Genomic DNA, 21,227 nt, shown 5'->3' with positions numbered 1-21,227 from the left:
ATAAGTCCTTAAGTTGTTTATCTGTTTGATCATCTTTGACGTGGGTCGTTATCCAAATCGGTCGTGGAATTGAATTTTTACACAGGTGAGTCCGAAATCAAAAAAAATGTGGATGTATGTATGGCGGGGTTCTAAACAGTACAAGTACCCTCGGATACTATTCATCAATATTTCTGGCTGAAACATATGTTATTGAATTGTGTGCCCTGTAAGATATCAGAAAGAATCTCAAGAGGATTTTTATTATACCGGACAGTAGAGTCGTTCCTCTAATGACGTAGAATCCAAACTACTAAAGGCATGCATTGATTGGGTTAAGGTGCTGCCTATGTTTAAAAAAAAACATTTTAAATGTAAAAATGAGTTTAATTAAATTGAATTAAATGTTGGTTTGAATTATCATAAGTAAAGTAAGCAAAACAAAAAATAAATGAAAAAATTAAAAAATTAAAATGATTGCATCTGTGTAGAGTAGAATTCACACAAATGATTTTCTTCAACACATTCTTATTTTACTTTTAATTGAAATCATCCATTAGTGTAAATAGTTTTTCTTTTTTACTACGAATTGTTATAAACAATTAATTTTTGTTCAATTTAATGGTTGTCATTAGTATTTTTAATTAAGGTAAATGCAATTCCGTTTTTTTTTTGTTATTCGTACATGCACATTCAAAAACATTTCTTTTTCTTCTTTAATTATTTTAAATTTAATTGACTATTAAGTTTAACTAGATTGCATGCTAAATTATGTGGAACTAAATTGCGTTTAATATTATAAATTGGTTACAACTATACGAGTACTTATAAGAATTTAGAAAATTTGAACTAATTTATAAATTGAACTCTAAATTAATTTTAATTTCTAAATATGAAAAAACATATTTTTCCCGAGAAAACTCAGGTATTTTCTAATTGTTACAAAGATTGAAACTGAATTTCGTTTTTTTAATTCCAGCAATGCAACTCTAATTAATTGGCAAGACTCATTAGTAGATAAATTATACAGGATATCCTAGTCTAAATGGAACTCCCAGGACAAGATGAACAAATTGCCTTCAGACAAACATAAAACACCTATATCAAAAGCGAAATGTCACTATGTCAAAAGCGAAATGAAAGTGATTCCTTATATCACTTTGCTTTATATCGTTTCATTACTTTGACAGTTGATTTTTGTCAATAGTACTCAATTTATGGACTTTTTAATTTAAACGGAGTACGAAATATTTCAAAATCTTTTTTATATTTTGCATCCTTATAGATACTATTAATTTCACAGTCAACCTAAACCCCCTTCCGAAATAAACCAGAAAACATCTTGATTATAAATTCTTGAAATTTGATTAAAATTTATTTTTGACAGTTTCAGTATGTTATACCAAACATATGAAAGGTTTTATTCACTCTCACTCATCCAAGCCACAAGGTCTAACACGTTACTGTTAACAACAGCGGTAAGAAAAATTATTAAAAAGTTTCCCACAACCGCAACGATTTTTACTATACAAAAAAATATTTATAAGCACCATCTTAATAAGTCAGAAAAATCAGTCATTTTTATTCAGATCAGTTAGCGTCAGACTCGCACAAAAATAAAAATATAATATTCCAAGAATTATTGACAAGACAATTTTCAGATAGCACTTTGTCAGGTCGAAATATCTGCCAAAACATTCTTTTTATTGTTTATTAATTGTGTTCATATCAAAAACAAAATATTTTGCTACAAAAACCAAATCTTTTGTTGCTACAAATACAAAATTTTATTGCAGTAATTCTAACAAATCGATCGTATAATTTGGGTCAAACCCCATTTTTCTACTCTAACTATGTTAACTATAATTGTATATATATAATATATGTATATATTTTGTAATAACTTGCATTTTCATTTTTTTAAAATCAATATAAATGTAATATAATAAAATATAAGTTTCGTGTTAAAATGTCATTTAATATTCAATTTGCATATTGTTAAAAAAAAAAACAAGAAAAAAAAACAGAAAGGAAAATCTAAAGAAATAAGAGTAACTATCAAATAAACATAAAATCCCATATAACTGTGATAATAATGATTACACTATTCTTTATAATTTATATAACAGAAAATGTAATAAGTATTATAATTTTTATACCCTACACCTTGACTTAAAAAAAAAAAAAATTTTTTTAATGAAAATTTCGATTTTATACAATGTCAAATATATATTATATCCTTGAATATGTTATACTATTCATAATAAAATATATGTGGTATAACACTTATCAATAATAATAATTGTATAACTCCTAGAATACCCAACATGATATTTATTTTATTAAAATGGATAATAATAAAAAAAAAATCTTAATAAAAATCATTATTACAATTTTTATAATAATCATATCCCGTTACCAAGTTCATTTATACACTTATTATTGATTTAGTATAACAATATATATAAAAATACAAGTATATATGAACAGAATATGTGAAAATTTCATTGTCCTTATATAGACTTTATCAATAGCTATAAAATAAGAATTTTACCATATCATTCTCATTTTTTCTTTCTTTAATAATTCGATTATTTTCTACTCTTCCTCTTGCAACCCATGTATAACACTATATATATATACGTATATGCTGGAGAGAGTATATTCAATATCAAGCAACAAGTAAAATTACTCATCTTCGTCTATACTATATTAGAATATTATTTACTTGTAATATAATATGTTTAGTCATTTATATGCATGTATATTAAAAGTTGACATCAATTTCATCTTCTCTGAGTCTATATATATATATATATATATATATATATATATATATATGTAATATCCTTAAACTTTTCGATAATCTTTATTTTATTGAAAAGTTCACGCTGTGATAGAATGTTTTTTTTGTTTTTTTTTTGTTCATATAGTATCCTGTTGAGCATTAAAACTAAACCAACCACATATGTTACACTATTACACACTATCAATAAAAAAAATAAAGTAAAGGAATCAACGAAATCAATGTTATATTCTATATATCTATGTATATGTATGTAAAATATGAAAAATATAATGTCATGTTAAAAATTCAAAATAAAATATATATATATATATATTTATATTAATAAATCGAATTTACATTATAATATGGGCATTTATCCAAATATGTATATACGTGTGTTTAAATAATCCTTAAAAGAAAAAAGGGAAATCTTGAAGGTTAAATATTTAAATAAGAAGTAAAATGAACTTATAAGCAAGTAGTTTTATTACTTAAGTTTAAGAAAACTTAGGCACTCGTAAACAGTATATAAATTTGTATATTTATTTATGCCTAAATTTAAAAAATATTTAATTATAAATTTAATAGAATAAAAAAAATCTGATCTGAACAGCACATAACTGACTGCAAGGCGTATTGTCTAATTTAATAAAAATGTTGTGCAAGATTGTGAAAAGAGTCTTTAAACCCTTATTTTAAATTTTAAAGGCCACTAGTAAAATTTTTAATTAACATACCTAAAAAAATTTAATTTTGACTCTTAGAAGAGGCTCATTTTATACCATCTTCAAAAAGTTCGTCAGTTACTTATTAAAAATTAATTTACAATATTGGCTTAATTACACTTTAAATTCCTTTATATAAAAGTAACATTCATTCAAGTACCTATAATTATTATCAAACAGGCCTAGCCTAGAGTAATTTTAAAAATTCAAAACATAATGTTTCCAAAAGCACTTTGCAACAAAATATTTGTAACTTAAAACTAGCAGAGACAACTCTTCGTTTAAAATGGTTCAGTCCTATGATAATAGAATTTTTTACTACTTTTATACAGGAATATTCGTTCAAGCAATTACAGTATTTTTTTTGCATAAATTTAGGCTAAACAATTGATAAAATCAATTACTCATTTCAAAAATCAGAATGGTAAAAAGTTAAATGTAATTATTTCAAATGAAATTTTTTAATTTTTTAATTATTTTCTGGAAATTTTTGATTTTATACCTTGTTCTTCAGAAATTTGTAAACCTGAGGAACTTTAATGAATTAAGAAAACTAAATCTAATTAAATCTAATAAATTCTAATATTAGTAGATTAAAAATTATTTTTTTTCAATAAAATTCAACTAATCATGTTCAATTTCATGATTAGCAAAAAGAAATCGCTTTCAAAATTAATTAAATTTAAATAATTCATAAACCACATTTATTTTTAATTGAATTTTAATTCTAATAACTTTAAATAACTTCGAATTAAGTAATAAGTTGTTATGTATGAGGATTTTTATAGTAATCAAAAAAATAAATGTTTTAATTCTTTTAAAGATTAAATTTTTAAAAAATAAATTTCAATACAATTATAATAATAAGTTGCATTTTAAGTCTAAATAATATTAATTTTTAATTATTGTATTAGTCAACTTAAACTATATTTAGGAGCCAACGTAATTTACTTATATTTTGTTATGAGAAATACAAAATTCATTTAAACAAAGATAAATTTAAGCTTCGTATCTAAGTATAATCCATTAGTACTACAGTATATGTAATTCGATGTCATTATTGGTACATGAATATTAATTTTATTTACTTTAATGATATAAACATTATTATCAAAGTACTTATATTCTTCAAGTTCAAATTAAATAATAAATATTATTATCTATTTCAATAACGTGATTAAAATTGCTTATCATAGGACGCCTCACTTGATTGAATCTTTGAATTATATTCGTTTTGTATAACGTGAACTTATAATTGTATATACATACATTCAAAATATATGTATTTCTTACAAATTTTTCAAATTTTTCTACACTTAATTACCTTATTATTTGAAAAATGATTTGATTAAATTATCAAAATAAATTTTAAAATTTGATTAAATGACGCGACGATGTAAAATTCTTTTTAGTATAATGATAATATAATATCGCAATTTAATGATTGTCGTAAGAAAAATTTAATCACAACTATCGTATTGTACATGAAAAATAATTTTCAATAGAATCATTAAATCAGACATAAATAAAAACCTTATAGTTGAAGATTAATTGAATAAATAAAATACAAATTGATAAAAATATAACAAAGTTTTTGAATATACTACAAAATTAACACTGTCCTAATATATGAGATTGTAGGAATAATAATTAAAAAAAGAAATCTTATTTAAGCAAATATTTTAATTAAACGTTGAATCAACAGGTTAAAATCACGAAATAGCAATTAAATTTAGGTTTATATATATAAATATTACTACATATAGATCACATAACTGAATTTAACATGAATTTGGAAAATTTATAAGCAAACAATTTATATTTTATAGCTTCAACACAACCAAAGCAAAAAAAAAACTCTACTGAATATTTTATTAAATAAATAAAAGACCCTCGGTTTTTTCTTTCCATTTTTACATATTAAAGGTTATTTATTTTAATTTAAGATGAGCAAAAATAAAGCAAAAATTTTTATTACATTGCTACGTATACGGGTTCTTTAATTCATTTAACAATGTCCGTAAAATTTTGAGTTACAAAAAATCCTTTATTTCTTTTTTTTCATTAACAAAGCATAAAATTTAAGACAATGTAAAATATTTCACTATTTCTTACTTAACGTAATTAAATTTAAACTATTATCAGGAAAAAAAAAATTATATAAAGCTTTAAGGATTTGGCTTGTTATACTAAAAATTGATTTAAAAACTACTACTAAATTAATTTTTTAAAATACAATTGTTATACAAATGAAATTTGATTATATAATGGTATCTTATAAACCATTTATATTTTCTTAATTAAATTTTCAATATTAATTTTAAAATTTCTCCTTGAATTCTCCAAAAATAATCAAGTGTTTCAAACAGTTCTTTCAAACTTAACTTTTCTATTGCATTCTAAGGTTCAATAATCATAAATACACGACATCCATCTTCAAATGATTGGTATTTTTTTCTTTTTAGATTTGTTTATTAGTCCTGTGGACCAGTTAGTTAGTTCTTCTGTAAAGCGGCAGCCTAAAATCACAAACGTTTCGCAAATTGTAGGTTCCTTTGGCGTAATTCAAATTTCTTTGAAAACTAATGCAATAAAATTAAAACTTTGGTTTATTTTCATCTATTTTAGCTTTGAAATCTTGCATGCAGTGCTGGTTCTCCTGTTAACTTTTAGAATAATTCCCATTGCTCTATTTTTAAGTTTTTGAAATTTGTTCCTATTTTACTTTCTACAAATAAATAGAGTAGAATTAGACTATTATACAACATTACAGAATATTTTATTCGGTTATTTATTATTTAATTCTCGCCATTAAACCAAAATTTTCAAATGTCTTCCTAAGTATGCTGTATGTGTGCTCATCGAAATTGAATTTGACTCCTTAATAGTTTGTTATTTGAACAGGTTAAATAATTACAATTGCAATATTAACCATTATGTTTCTATTTCCACGATTTAAACACATAACTTTTGTTTTTGAGATTTTTAATATTAATTTATTCATGCACAACCACTTATGTAAAATTGTTAGGTCCATATTTCTTTGTTGTTCAATTATATCGGCGTTTTTCCATACGTTATAAATCAATGTGTTGTCTGTAAACATACTTTTGAATTTTGTATATACTCCTATATAAATAAATCTTGCATCAGAATAGACATTCTTAAACTTTTTTACGATCTGTTAGCAAGATATGATGAGAACCAGTTTAGTTCTTTGATCATATTTTAGATATGCGTTTTAAACTGATTTCACTTTATTCTAATTCTTCACAAAGCTTTTAAAATTTGTTGATATCTTCCTGGGAACATATCCACATTCCATATCAGTAATTTTTAATATCAGTAAATATTTTGAAAATTTAAGCAATCTGTAGAAATGTCAATTCCGCTAGCCAATAATTCCATCACTTTATTCTCTTTTTCAAATAAATTTAAATGATCTAGATTTAGAAAAAAAAAATTCATCATTATATTACTGCAGCAATTTTTTCGTTTAAAGTACTTACATCACATCACATGTATTTACAACATTTTTCAAAAATGTAAACCTTTCGAACATAATATCCCCAAAAATTTTTGTTGAATTAAGTTCCGAATTTGATCAGCACGACAATATTAGCAGCAAAAACTATAACATTAATCCTAAAAATTTCCAAAAACGTTCGTATACACATGCTCAACCTTAATCCATCTGAAATATTATTTGGAACGTTGTGACTGTCACATGTTCTCTAACACTCTTAACAAATCGTAAATTTTTGCCAATTTTATACTCTCAATTGATGACTCAACCACATATGTGTTTTTTTTTGTACGGTAATTCGCTTTTGAATATGTATTGCAGCAAACTCAACTGGTTTTGTCAAAAATTTAGTCAAAATTTTTATAGAATCTATTTTGCTTAGTAGCCAACCAAAACAAAAAAAATGCTTTACTGAAAATAAAATGCTCGTTTTCACGATCGTATTACACCTATTTGTAGGATGCCAAGTCATTTAATATTTTTTTGCATTAATTAAAACGAAAAGATTCATAGAAAAATTTTGTAAACACTTTGTTCAATAAACTAAAAATAGTTTATTTCTAAAGCACACGAAAAAAAAAAAATTTTTATTTTTTTTATTGTGTTTATTTTTGAAATTTCTTTTGGGCGGCCTGAAACTATACCAGTCGTAAAGACTATCCAAAACGTTACTACATCAATTTTTGTCTTCTTTTATACTAGATTACTATTTTTAAATTTTTCTATTTATTTACAAATTTAAAAATTGAGAAATTCATTCAAGAAAGTTTGTCTATCTGTCATATTATATAGCAATTAATTTCGTCCTAGAATATTACATGTAATTAATTTCTCTACGAATATAATTCTGTAAATTAATTTAATAATAACAAAACATAGAAAAAAAAAACTAAAAATTAGTTTTCCGTTCCAACACGTGTTTCTAATAACCTTGGCAATGACCACTTAATATAAACATAAATGAAATTATTTTTACTTCGAAATTAAGACAAATACAAAATCTAAAACATATACCAGTAGTATAATTATATGAATATTTACAATATTGCTGCTAAATATTATAAATGAAGAATTTTGAAGAATTTCCATGAACGTTTCAATATTTTAACTGAATTCAATACACACATGTTTAATTAAATTTTTACAATTAAATTAGATGATCAATTTTCTTAATGCAAAAAGTAATAAGTTGACTATATACTCGTAATGTTGACTTGACGGTCATGCTGTAAAATTGAGAGCGTCTATACCAATACCAAGTACCAATAAATACTAGAAAGGCATTTTCATTTAACAGCTAAATAAAATAATAATAAAAATTATGTATTAAAAATAATTTTTTAAAATTATTTTTTTTTTTTTTAAATTCTTATTCGTACAGCATTACGAATAATATATTATGTGCGTTCAATTCACAAAGATCATATCGAATATATTCTTTTTGTCTCAATCTTTTACAATATACACACATTGTGCTATTAGTTACATCATTGATTTTAAATCTAATGGACACTGTTATTTTTTTTCTCATTTTTCTAAAAATTTTTGAAAGCTGTTCCTGCTGAAATTACTGAAATGAAATCTGATTCTGTAATATGAGATTTAAAATTTAGTAGAAAAGAGTGCCAGGATAAGTTTGAATACTAATTTTAATTATAAATAAAAAATAAGAAAATTTTTAAAATATCAGCGAGTGCAAACCAGCGCCAAGGATAAGAAACATATTATAGATTTTGCAAAACGTGAATGAAATGACTAATTCAATATAATAATGTTCTACAAAGGGCTCATATTATTTTCCTCTATTTCGGACTTTCTACATGACTTCTTTTAGAGTCAAGCTGCAGTTGGACAAATAATTGAGTTAACTAAGCGGTGGCCATTATATCGTAGTTAAGGATTTATATGTAGGCTACCTTTTTGCTGGTATCATTCAAAACTTTAAATAATAGATTTTTAGAAAACTTAAAACAAACTATTATTAGTTTGCAAATTTAAAAATTGTTTGAAAAATTTCTTATACAAGAATTCAAAATAGAATCTAAAATATATCGTAACAATATGATGAAAATTATTAATCATTCTATTCAAATTTCAAGTTCAATTAAGAATGATTTCAAAAACTTTAAAAAATAAATTATTTTCATTTACAAATTTTAAATAATCTTGAGCATAATTAATTAATATGATTATGAAATTTTCGTATTCCTTATGCAATTAATTAATAAATAAATTAATAAATATGTAATTATGTGTAAAATCAATTTGTTTTAGTGTTATTCGTAAAATTTCAGATAAAATTTGTAATTTCAATTACAATTTTCAAAAATTTTATTGAAAAAGACAATATGAAATGTTGTTTGTTTTTTGGGTACCTGTTATCTAGCAAAATTAATTTGCTAAATAGAAATATTAATGTTATAATACATTTAATGTGTGTATTTATAATAATTATATATTTTTAAATACGACATAAAATCTATTATTATATTGACCATGTGATTTTATTATTTGCAAAATTATTTGTTTAAAGAAAAATAAAAAAAAATAAAAAACGAAAACTACTTGTTTGAAATATTTTCGAAAAAAATTTTTCTATTTAAAAAAAAAAATTTTCATTTAACTCAAGTTTTTTATTTTTAAAATCGTAAAAAAATAACCTTGTACACATTAAATATTATATTATTGTTTGAGAAAGTAAAATTAACATATATATATATATTAACATTATATTAACATAATATTAACATATATATATATATATATTAACATATATTAATCTATTCTTTTTTTATTAAATATTTAAATTGTTTAAAAATAAAATAAAAAATAATGAAAAGAAAAAAATTAATGATTGTATGGTGTTAGCATAACACAAAATATTTAATAATATGATCTTATTTATTTACAAAATAAATATAAAAATAATTTTTAATTGCAAAAATTTTTTAATTCTCGGTCAATGTTATTTATTAAACATGTAGGTACATTCCCTCTAAATATTTAATTTTTCATGATATTTTTTTATATACAAATAATATTATACTTAAAAAAACAAATGTAATGGTTAAAGGTATATTATTTTTGTTATTTTTTTAATTTAATTTTAAAATTATTTTGGAATTGATTAACTCTAATTAATATATTGTTTATTTTAATATTAGTACACAAGATATGTATTTGTTTTCAAAATTCTATTACTTAATTCGATAATAATTTGACTAGAAAATATATGAATAATGTATTATTTAATTTGTTCAATTAAAAATTTTGTTAACATTGTTAATTTTATTAAGCTTGTTATACATATAAATATTGAATATTTTAAATAATATTTTTGTCTATGAATATGTCTATGACTTATGCTCAAATTACTATTATTATTATTGGGTTTAAAATTTTTGTGTGATAATAACACCAATTTAAAATTATAATTATATTTTATACAAAAACAATAATTACATAGTTACACATATTATATGAATACATAAAACTTTTTTACTAAAAACACAAATAATTTAATTTTATTATGGAAATTTTTTTTTATGAATTTTAAAAATAGTAAAAATGGCATGCAAAATATTATATGTGTACATAATATACACATATCTGAATAAATTAAAAAAAAATATATATAAAAATTTTAAAGTAATTAAAAAAGACAATGAACTTGAAAACAATATATGTATTATTAAAATGTATGTATGCATGTACATTAAATGAGATTTCGTATTAAATTGATTTTTTAATATCTTATAAATAAAAATTTGAAAACATTATAAAATTTTTGAATTTTAAATTTTATGCCAAATTATTTTAATGGTTCTTATTAGAGATTTGGAATTTTGTATGAAGAAGAAAAAAAAAAACACACACAAAAATATTATAATAATACTCACAGTTTTTTGCGTTTTTTTTTCAACAATAATAATTATTTCTATAGTACAACTTTTAGTAATTTTAACGATATTTTAGAGGATATTTTGGATTCTACAGGAAATCATCCATCATTGCATTATTATTAAACTATTTAAACATGCAGTCAATTTAATAAAACATGCAGTACTTAGTATCAAAATGATTATACAGTAGAATATGCTGAAGAATTTTCAATTAGGCTGATATTGTTCGTATTGTAAAATGATCCCAATAAAATATACAAATTAAATAAAATATTAATACATAAATGTAAATAATATATAATTATTAATTATAATTAATAATTAAAATATTTTGCTCTCCTTCCATACAAATAATTCAGAACATTCGTTTTATAATAAATATGTTCCTAAATGAAATATTAATTATTAAAAAATTATTAAAAATCACAAAAAAAATATTAAATAAATATATACATGAATATATAATTATTTAAAATACATTAAGATTAATTTTTGCAAAATTTTCTAAAAAAAAAATTTATAATTTTTAAAAAATTTACTAAAAATTCCAAATTTTCATTAGATATGTACTATTTATGTATTTTAAATAAAAGCGTTCATATCCTACATACATGTTAAATTCAAAATGTTTTCAAAATAAAAATATTTAATTAATTAAATATACAGAAATAGTGCATACATACATCACTTAAATAATATACATATAATAAATTTTGCATATTAACAAATTTTTAAAATAATTAATGTGTACTGGGTTGAATTATTTTTAAAAATTCTTTTAAATATACATAAATATATTTTGCATGCAAAACGAAAAAAAAAAAAAACTTTAATATTTTAAGAACATTAAAGTTTCTTCATTTATTTAATTTTTAAAATTGAAATTTATTTATTTGCGATTTACTTTAGCGATTAATTTTGCATAAATAAAAATTTTACATCTACCCTAGATCAATTGATTTTTATTTTCATTTCCATTTTTTTTTTATATTTATATTTAATAGATTTAAGATTCTAAACAATGAGAAAAAGTTCTACTTTAATTAACAAATAATTAAAAAATTAAATATATATATTTTTTTGTATGCCAATAATTAGCACACTTCACTTTTTCTTTTTCTTTTTTTTTTTTGCTGATTTCTATTTCTTTGTTTAACTTTTTTACATTGCCTCTATAATTAACAACATTTTCAATGCTCGGAAATAAGATCATAAGAATATAAAATCAACTTGTAATTATTTTCACTATGACAAAATTAAGAATTCAAAAAAAATTGAATTAGAATTTTTTAAAATAATAAATCAATTGTCATTTATCTTTTTTCGAACTAAATATTCATATCACAAATTCCAAAAAAAAATAATTTGAACGCAAAATATTTATGTATTCACATGTTATGTACAAAGTATTTAAATTTTTCATTTAATCCTTATAAAATTATTAAAAAATTAACAAGACCTTAAAAATTACCACAATGTATAAATTTGTATAATTTACCACAAAAAATGTATATTTTTGTAATCATTGTATACAATATAAATTTCAAATTCTAAAAATGACTACTATATTGTGTGTTGTAAAAAAAAAATTATTAAAAAATTAATTTTATAATATTCAAAATATTATGTTTTCATTTTTGGCAAAATATACCTATCTATAAACATTAATAAAAAATTTATTTATATCCCCAATTTCAAAAAATTTTGCAAATTTTCATTCATTAATTGATTTTCATATTATAATATTAAATGTAAAAAAAAAAGCTGAAATGTAAAAGAGAAATTTTGTTATTTAAAATTTGTAAAAATTTTTCATCATTTCATCATATTTTGTAAAATAAAACATAAAAAAAAATACATGTTATTCCTGCGATATTAATTTCCGGATAGACGAAATTTTCTTCTATGCTATGTAGTAATAAAATAGATTAAAAGAAGAAAAAAGTATTAAAGAAAAATGAAAGTCCAATTAAAATTTATTGAAATTTCTAAATTTTTTTTTTTCACTATTTCGTTTTTCTATTAGGTACCTCAAAAATAAATACTATTTGGGATTTGTGTAGTAGAAAATACTAAACACTAAAAATAAAATTTTAAAACAAAGAAGAAAATAAAAAAAAAATTACAATAACAAAAGAAAAATTTAATAAATAATTTAGTATATATAATATATAATATATAATATACAATATCTAAATATAGATAAAATATTATTACAACCAATTTCAAAAAGAAAAACATTTATGTAAAATTATATATAAAATTTGGTATATAATTCCAATTGTTGTAAAAAAAAAAAAATAAACAATAACTAAATAACTTAATTTGGCAACAGTAATTTTAATCAACCGATTGGTGCCCTAAAAGGACACGCAATTTTTTGCTATTTTTTTTACACTTTTTCCTTTCTTCATTAAAATATATAATTATAATAGTTTTTTTTTGTACATACATGTATAATTATATATTTTGAAATGAATTTTAAACAAATAGCAAAAAAAAAAAATAATCACCACTACTTTTGTTTTGTTATATTATATAATTATATAGCAGATACAAAAGATACAGAAAATTTTGTATCTTTTATTTTCGTAAATTCTTTTAAATTAGGATTCCAAAAAATCAAATGAATTCGATATTCAAATTCGAAATTATTAAATAAATAAATAAGAAAAATTAAATTATAAAGAAAAATAATAAATTTTAAGTACATACATAAAATATAGCTAAAACAAAAAAAAAATCATAAAACTTTCTTTTTAGCTTAATATTTTAGTATAAATGAAAAGATTCGTTAGTATACCAATTAAATAGAAATCGTCTTTTTCCCAAAAAATTTTTTTTCTTCCTTAACAAGAATCAGAAAAAAAAAAAATTAAAAAATATGTGCTCATAATACGCAGAGTCGATGTAGGTTGCTTTTTGATTTTCTTTTGTATTTTTTTTTCTTTTGTATTTTGAGAAGAAAAAAAAAAATATAAAATTAAATCAAAAACGGAGAGCAAGATGCGGAGAATTATTTATTTTATTTAATTTATAATCCTCCACCTGATCTATCAACTGTGATCTTTTTCTTTAATTTATCAGCTTCATGTTTTGCTTCTTCGACTTCAGCCATAACAGCAAATCTTGAATGTGCAATGGTGCCAGTTTTAATAGCTGACATCATTTGCAAATATTCATCTAATTCGACTTGCCCATTCATATTTGTATCAATTTCACGTAAGATTTCATGAAGCTGTTCACCAGAAACATCTTCCTCTCCGTAACTTTTCATCGCTCTACGTATATCATTAATTGATACATATCCCTTATTATCTTTATCGATAATTTGGAATCTTTTAACATATTTATCAATTTCACTTTTAGACAAATTAACTTGTAATTTGCCCTTCGATTGTGTATTTAATCGTTGTCCCATTTGTGTTACTAAAAAGTCTGAAGCTTCTTTAATTTGTTTTTCTTTTTCTTGTTTACTCCATTTTAATTCTTCACCCATAATATCAACAACCATTGGTAAAGCTTCTTGTGCTGCCTGAACATTCAAAAATGCCAATCTTAAACGTCTAGCAATCATATCAACCGCGTTACAAGCATATTCTCTAACACCATAACGAATTTCAGCATCAATATATGGAAATTCTGGATGTAATTTATTACCGATAATTGGCCATCTTTTACCAGTTAATGATGCCATTTTGGCAACAGCGAAAGCTCGGTCACCATAAGATTTTGCCAAATGTTGTGCAACTTCACATTCTAAACCAAAATCTTGTACTAAACGAATATACATAGTTGGTGTCCAACCTTGACCTCCTTCAATTTTTAATAAAGATGTAACAGCTTCTGAGCGTTCAGGTTTTAAATTACAAGCCTTTATAGCTGCATCAAGTGTATGCTCTGCCATAGCGCGATATGTTGTCCATTTTCCTCCAGCAATCGTTACCAAATTTGATGGACTAACATGTACTATATGATTTCTAGCCAAAGATTGTGTATCGCCTTTGTTTGGATCAGAAACGAGTGGACGAATACCACTCCATGCTGACAATACATCACCACGGCGAACTTCAACGTCTTTATTTAAATAATTCTTAATTTCGTTAAGAATGAATTCAATTTCATCTTCATTTGGTCGTGGTGAATGTGTTATTTCACATGGTGAGTCTGTAGTACCAGCGATTGTGTGTCTTTGCCATGGTAAGAAGAAAATAACTCTACCATCAGATGTAGAAGGATCAAGTAAACCCATTTGCTCAGGACTGTAATAGCCTGGCAAAACAATATGCACACCAGAACTTGGACAACATATGGTTTTAATAGTTGGATCATCCATTTTACGAATGTGATCAGTAAATGGACCAGTAGCATTTATAATACATTTTGCTTTGACTGACCATTCTTTTCCACTAATATGATCCTTTACTTTAGCGCCGCATAAAACCATCTTACCACTAGCATCTTTTTTCTTCATCAATTCTGTAACTGAAACGTGATTGCATACAGTTGCACCATGACGAGCAGCAGTCAAAGCAACTGCCAATGCCATTCTAGCATCATCTTGTTGACCATCGTAATAAACAATAGCACCACAAAGCTTATCTTTCTTCAACATTGGATACAATTCCAAGGCATCTTGTTTCGATAAATAATAAGAGCTCTTTACATTTGCATCACCAGCTACAAAATCATAAGCTTTAATACCAACCCAATAATATGGCACTTGCCACCAAGTATACACTGGTAACATAATTGGTAATGGGTGAGTTAAATGTGGAGCAGATCTTAACATGGATGCACGTTCAGCCAATGCTTCTTTTACCATGCGATATTGTTCAATATCAAGTCCTAAAATAGCCTTTTGCAAATATCTTACGCCGCCATGAATCAATTTCGTAGATCTTGAAGAAGTTCCACTAGCAAAATCATCTCCTTCAACTAAAGCTGTTTTCAAACCACGTGTTACAGAATCTAGAGCACATCCTGCTCCAGTTGCTCCACCACCAATTATAAGTACATCATATTCTTCGCCACTTTGCAATTGTTTGATTTGCTCATCTCTCGGTGGGAGGGTACGTTTTCTTTTTGGTGGTCTTGCGACGTCGGTATAAACTTTATATGGTGAATCTTTGTTGTGTAAATACCATGCTGAAAGTGCAGCACCAACACAGGCACTTACAGTGGTAATACCAATTTTACGAAACCTCGATGCCATTATATAATATATGAATCCCCTTAAAATTACAAAAATTTGTTAAATAAAAAGTTTTGGGCAACAAGTTTTTCGGTTTTATCTAATAAATTCTTACAAATTCTTATGGAATTCTACGATCTAATTTTCAAAATCCTGACGTAAGAGGTGAAGAATTCAATAAAAAAAATGCAATATAAAACACTACGATGTGCTAGTACTACGCTCTAAATTTACAACTGAGAAAATGAAAAAATAACACCATCTGATTTGATATTGCAAAAGCTCTAACTCTAATGTCAATTGATATTAGACAGAAACAGAAGACGCACCTGAATTACCTGTGGCCTAGTGGCAGCTTACGAAAAAGTTTATGATTAAAAAGCTCTCTGAAATATTTATTCCAAGTAATGTCAAATTTCTTATATACATAGAAATTCACAATTTCAAACAAATTTAAAATCAATTCACAATATCAAACTTAAAAAAAAATGAAAATCCCTTCACGAGACAAAATTAAAAAAAATTTTAATTTTAATTTTTGACAATCAGAGTTAATTTCATTTGCTAAATTCTAACTCCTGACAATTTATATCTGTCTCTTGGAAACACTTTATTATATAATTACGATTAATATAATAAACCCTTGCTGTTTCGTTTTATAATTTTTCCCTCCCATTTAAACTAAAAATTTTGTAATGAACATTTTCGATTTCGACTTTTTGAAGAGATGCTTTCAAAGAAACTACATTGAAAAAAATATTTTATAGCTCAAAATTTGTCAAAATTAAATCTGGCCATGAAAATAATGATGAACTTTTACAATACAAGTTTTTCAATATTTTTTTGAGACGACAACAATTAAAAAAGTACTCCTCAAATATTAAGAGTCATCTACTGGAAACAGCAAATACTATTTAGACAGTTAATACAGGTTAATAACAAATTTGTAAAATAAGAAATATACTAGTAGAAATTAGCAATATTATGGAAGGAAATATATAATAATATTTTGGATATATAGCAAATACCTCTTGGCAAACAGCAAAGAAATAAGAAGGAAACACAGAATCTCGACTTATGCTTGAATTCATAACAAATAGAAGTAGATAGTATCGCAACTTAAGAAAACTGCAAATTGCAAAAGTGAAAAGTATTGAATACATATACATAACATACTTTTGTGTAGTCCTTAAATTATTTTACGAGCTGCTAATGAAGTCAAAAATTTTGTTTAAAGTAAGTTTTCATGCAAATATATAAAATCTTTAGTTATTTCTGATAAACTGTTTTCAGATTGCAATTGCGAATACGCAAAATGTTGATTCTTAGTTCAATAAATATTAGAATAAAATAAATGGCGGTAAATACAGTCAATATTCCATAAATTCACCAAAAGCGGTGAAAATATCGTACAATATTCATTACTATTCATATCATTGCATTATTTAAGCAGATTAAAGATGTTGGATCCAGAAAATATCAGATATATACTACTGGCAATTAAGCAAGGGAAATCTATGACAGTTGCTCAAATTAGAAAGTGGTTGTGCAATGAAGCTTCTTATAAAATAGAAGATGCCGCTGATATATTATTGAAAGCTGTACTTGATGGGATTTTGATACCATCAAGTTCAGAAATTCTAGAAAAAATAAGAAAAACAAATGCCCTCAGAGATAATGTTATATTAAGCCTTGTAGATATTGACAGTTTACCAGAAAATTTTTTAGAAAAGGATCCGTACTGCTATGAATGTCATAAACCTGGAGTATTGGAAAATTGTAGAAATTGTTCAAGAACGTTTCATGTCCATTGTCAAAGAAAGGACATATTCTTACCCAACGGAACCAATAATATAAAATTAAAAGATCATGTGCCAATAGAAACTTTTTTAAGTGATGAAACAAGTGATTTGAACAGTAGTAGTAATAGAGATTTAGATGAAGTTAATCGTTCTATAACAAGTACTGATGATGGTATAACAGACGAGCTATCTCCACCCCATGAAACTTCATCAAGTAAATTAAAAGAAGAAACATTTGAAAATGAAAAAACAGATGAGAAAAATATTGATGTTTTATATGTTGGTCAAATTCGAGAGCCAAAAAGAAAACGCGCTAATAATTCAAATCAAAATTATAAAAATGAAGTGGCATGTGTTGACGACGAAAATAATGATATAAACAAAGATGATGAATCTCTATGCACAAATTGTAGATTTTTGAAAAAATCTCCAACATTAGATCCGGCAAATATAACAAACGAAGAAACATGTTATTTATTACAATTTGTTTTCACCAGAATAGCTAGTTGGATTCCCTTAGAAACTTTTTCAACGTTGCCAAAAATTAAAAGTTTTCATCCACCAGGAAAAGAAGAAATAAATTTCTATAAAGCATATTGTTTTAAATATATTAAAACTCTAGATGAAATCGACGAAAAAATCAAGAACAAAGAATATAAATCATTCACTGAATTTTATGTAGACTTTTTAGATATTCAACATTGTATTGGTATTGTATTTGGAACTGTCTCAGAAGAATATTTGGCTACAGAATATCAGATGAAGGACTGTAACTATGAATTATCCGAAATAAGACAATGTCGGGATTGTTATCGTCGTTCAAACGACAAAAATTATATTAATGATTGGTTTTGTATACCATGTGTTCCAAGACATGAATTAGTTTATGCTAAAAAAACACCATGGCCATATTGGCCTGCTAAAGTTATAAAATTCAAAGATAATAAATATGACGTAAGATTTTTTAGTGATAAACATGAACGGGCTATAATTGATGCTAAATATATTAAACCAATTGATGAATATCAACCTACAAAAACTTCATCTGCTTTAAGAAAAGCAATGGAAGAATTAGACAAATATCGAATTTATGATCAGCAACCAGCTGGTACTTTCTCATTTGAAAAGGAACGGGTTTTTAATAGAACGATAACGCCATTAAATTTACAAAATAAAAATACTGATTTTAAAACAAGACTTAGAAATAGAAAAGATAATTTGAAAACGGTCCCTATTCTGACTGCTTCTAATATCGTAACAAAAAGTAATAAAAAAAATATAACAGATACAGATAAACCATCAGGAAGTAATAGTGTTTCGAGAAGAAAACAAATAGATAGGAAAACTAAATCAAATGATTTTAATACAAAGAATATGAAATATTATGAAGCAGTTAAAAATTTAGGAAAACAAATCGAAAAAATAACAAATAAAGATGAACTTAAAAGAACAGTAATGGAAACCATGCAAAATGAAATGAAATTATTAAATGATCAAATAAAAGAATTATCGGCTGAAATAATTGAAACTAAAAAGAAACCATGGTGTAAATGGTGCCTTCAACCAGCCACTTTATATTGTTGTCATAATACATCATATTGCACATTAGAATGCCAAAAATTAGATTGGCATAATGGACATAAATTTAAATGCAGTCATAAAAATGATGCAAGATAAAATAAATTAACAAAATAATCAACAGCTGAATAACTTATGTACGTACTTTATGTTATTGTGGTCATTTTACATATTTTTATTAAAGTGATATAAATATTAAACTTTACTTGTATTATTCTTTATAGAGTTTCTGTCCGAAAATATTTTTCTCGAAAATATTGTACTAATTTTCTTCATTAATAATAATTTTAATTTATTTTGAATAAGATGTTAAAAATTAGTGTTACATTTTGCATCCTAAAAATATTTAAAAGTTAATAATTAATTTAATTAAAAATTAAGGAAGTATTAAGTATTAAAGTGTAATTTTTTTCGTTTTTGCATAAATATTCTTAATTTTCTTTTTATAAATAAGTAAATTCTAAAACTTAATATAATTGGCATTGGATATAATTCTTTTCGGTTTCAATATACTTATATAAATAAAATGTTATTAAGTAAATTACAATGGAATATTATAAAAACAAATTGTAATTATATAAAGAAATTATTGTTTTACAGTAATAAAATTTTGCCCATAAAAACTCTTTCTTAATTATATAAACTAAAAATCAGATAATTAAAGAAATCATGTTTTAATACAAATTTGTAATTTTCTTGTCATTATTGGATTAAAAAATAGTGTAAATTGAGTAAACGAGAAATGTTGAATAGTTTTTCATGCAAAAATTAATTAGAGACAAAACCTACATTTGTGAAGCACAAAAGATAAACCTTTGCTACAAAAGAAGTATGTTCGAAAATCTTAACATACTTAAAGTTGTAAAGCATTTTTAAAAATTTAAATGTTGTCCACTGCAAAAATACTTTTAGTTTGAAAAAAATGTATGATATTAAAAATCTGAAAAAGTTAATTAGTTGCTGTTGTAAATCAATAATGATAATATTAAGATGATTATGAAAAATATTAAGATTTCTGTTAAAATTTTAATTAAAAGTCCCAAATACCTTACTATCTTTTTACAGTAATTAAATGAAAGCATGACATTCAAAATTAAATGCAAACATGACATTCAAAATTAAATGCAAGCATGACATTTAAAAATCTTTGTCTACTTTTTCTTACCAAGTTAAAATTTTTAAAGGTCTGTTGTTCGGATACAGTTTAAGGACAATATTAAACATTTAAAATATAGGACTCAAATAAAATTTTTAGGCCCAGTCGTCGAATAAAGAGCGTACAGTCCATCCTGTAACAATATACAATATCACTTTATAACAATATCGCTTTCGTATTAACAATGAAAATGTTGAATGATACACCCAGTATGATAACACAAGAACTCAACATAATTTACCGAAAGAATAAATATGAGAAATAATAAATCTAATAACGGTACAACACCTTATTCACCACTTTAAGTATAATTTCTCTCAATATATTTTAGTATATATTGTACATTGACTATAATAATTCAGTTAGTCTTAGGAAAGTTATCAAAGAATAAAGAATAAATTAAGTACATTGTCATTCAATTTCGCTGCTGCTGGCCAAGGATACTTCCACTACAGATAAAAAAAGTAAGAGAATAAAATAATAAAACTTTTTTTTTTGTTTTTATCCTGTTTACCAAGTCAATTTTTTATTTTATTTTTTTTTTTCATTTTTCACAATACTTTTTTTCCTTTTATAA

At 23.8% G+C, this 21,227-nt stretch overlaps 2 protein-coding genes across 2 annotated transcripts; one reads left to right on the top strand and one right to left on the bottom strand.

Annotated features, from left to right (window-relative positions):
- Window positions 1-13,042: 13,042 nt before the first annotated feature.
- Window positions 13,043-16,388, bottom strand: LOC129613435 (glycerol-3-phosphate dehydrogenase, mitochondrial). The gene is made up of 2 exons (XM_055527487.1): window positions 16,230-16,388; window positions 13,043-16,154 (listed from the first exon to the last, which is right to left on the bottom strand). Exon 2 carries the CDS (start codon window positions 16,133-16,135, stop codon window positions 13,955-13,957), a length of 2,181 nt encoding a protein of 726 aa, XP_055383462.1. The 5' UTR covers window positions 16,136-16,154; window positions 16,230-16,388; the 3' UTR covers window positions 13,043-13,954.
- A 662-nt stretch (window positions 16,389-17,050) lies between these two features.
- LOC129613494 (zinc finger MYND domain-containing protein 11) lies at window positions 17,051-19,820 on the top strand. The gene is made up of 2 exons (XM_055527594.1): window positions 17,051-17,350; window positions 17,408-19,820. Exon 2 carries the CDS (start codon window positions 17,575-17,577, stop codon window positions 19,591-19,593), a length of 2,019 nt encoding a protein of 672 aa, XP_055383569.1. The 5' UTR covers window positions 17,051-17,350; window positions 17,408-17,574; the 3' UTR covers window positions 19,594-19,820.
- The last annotated feature ends 1,407 nt before the right edge of the window (window positions 19,821-21,227 follow it).

The sequence above is a fragment of the Condylostylus longicornis genome, unplaced genomic scaffold (assembly GCF_029603195.1).
Source record: "Condylostylus longicornis isolate FDR11 unplaced genomic scaffold, ASM2960319v2 ptg000084l, whole genome shotgun sequence".
Classification (NCBI taxonomy): domain Eukaryota; kingdom Metazoa; phylum Arthropoda; class Insecta; order Diptera; family Dolichopodidae; genus Condylostylus; species Condylostylus longicornis.
Note: the sequence above shows the minus strand (reverse complement) of the source record. Positions and strands in the feature narration are given on the sequence as shown.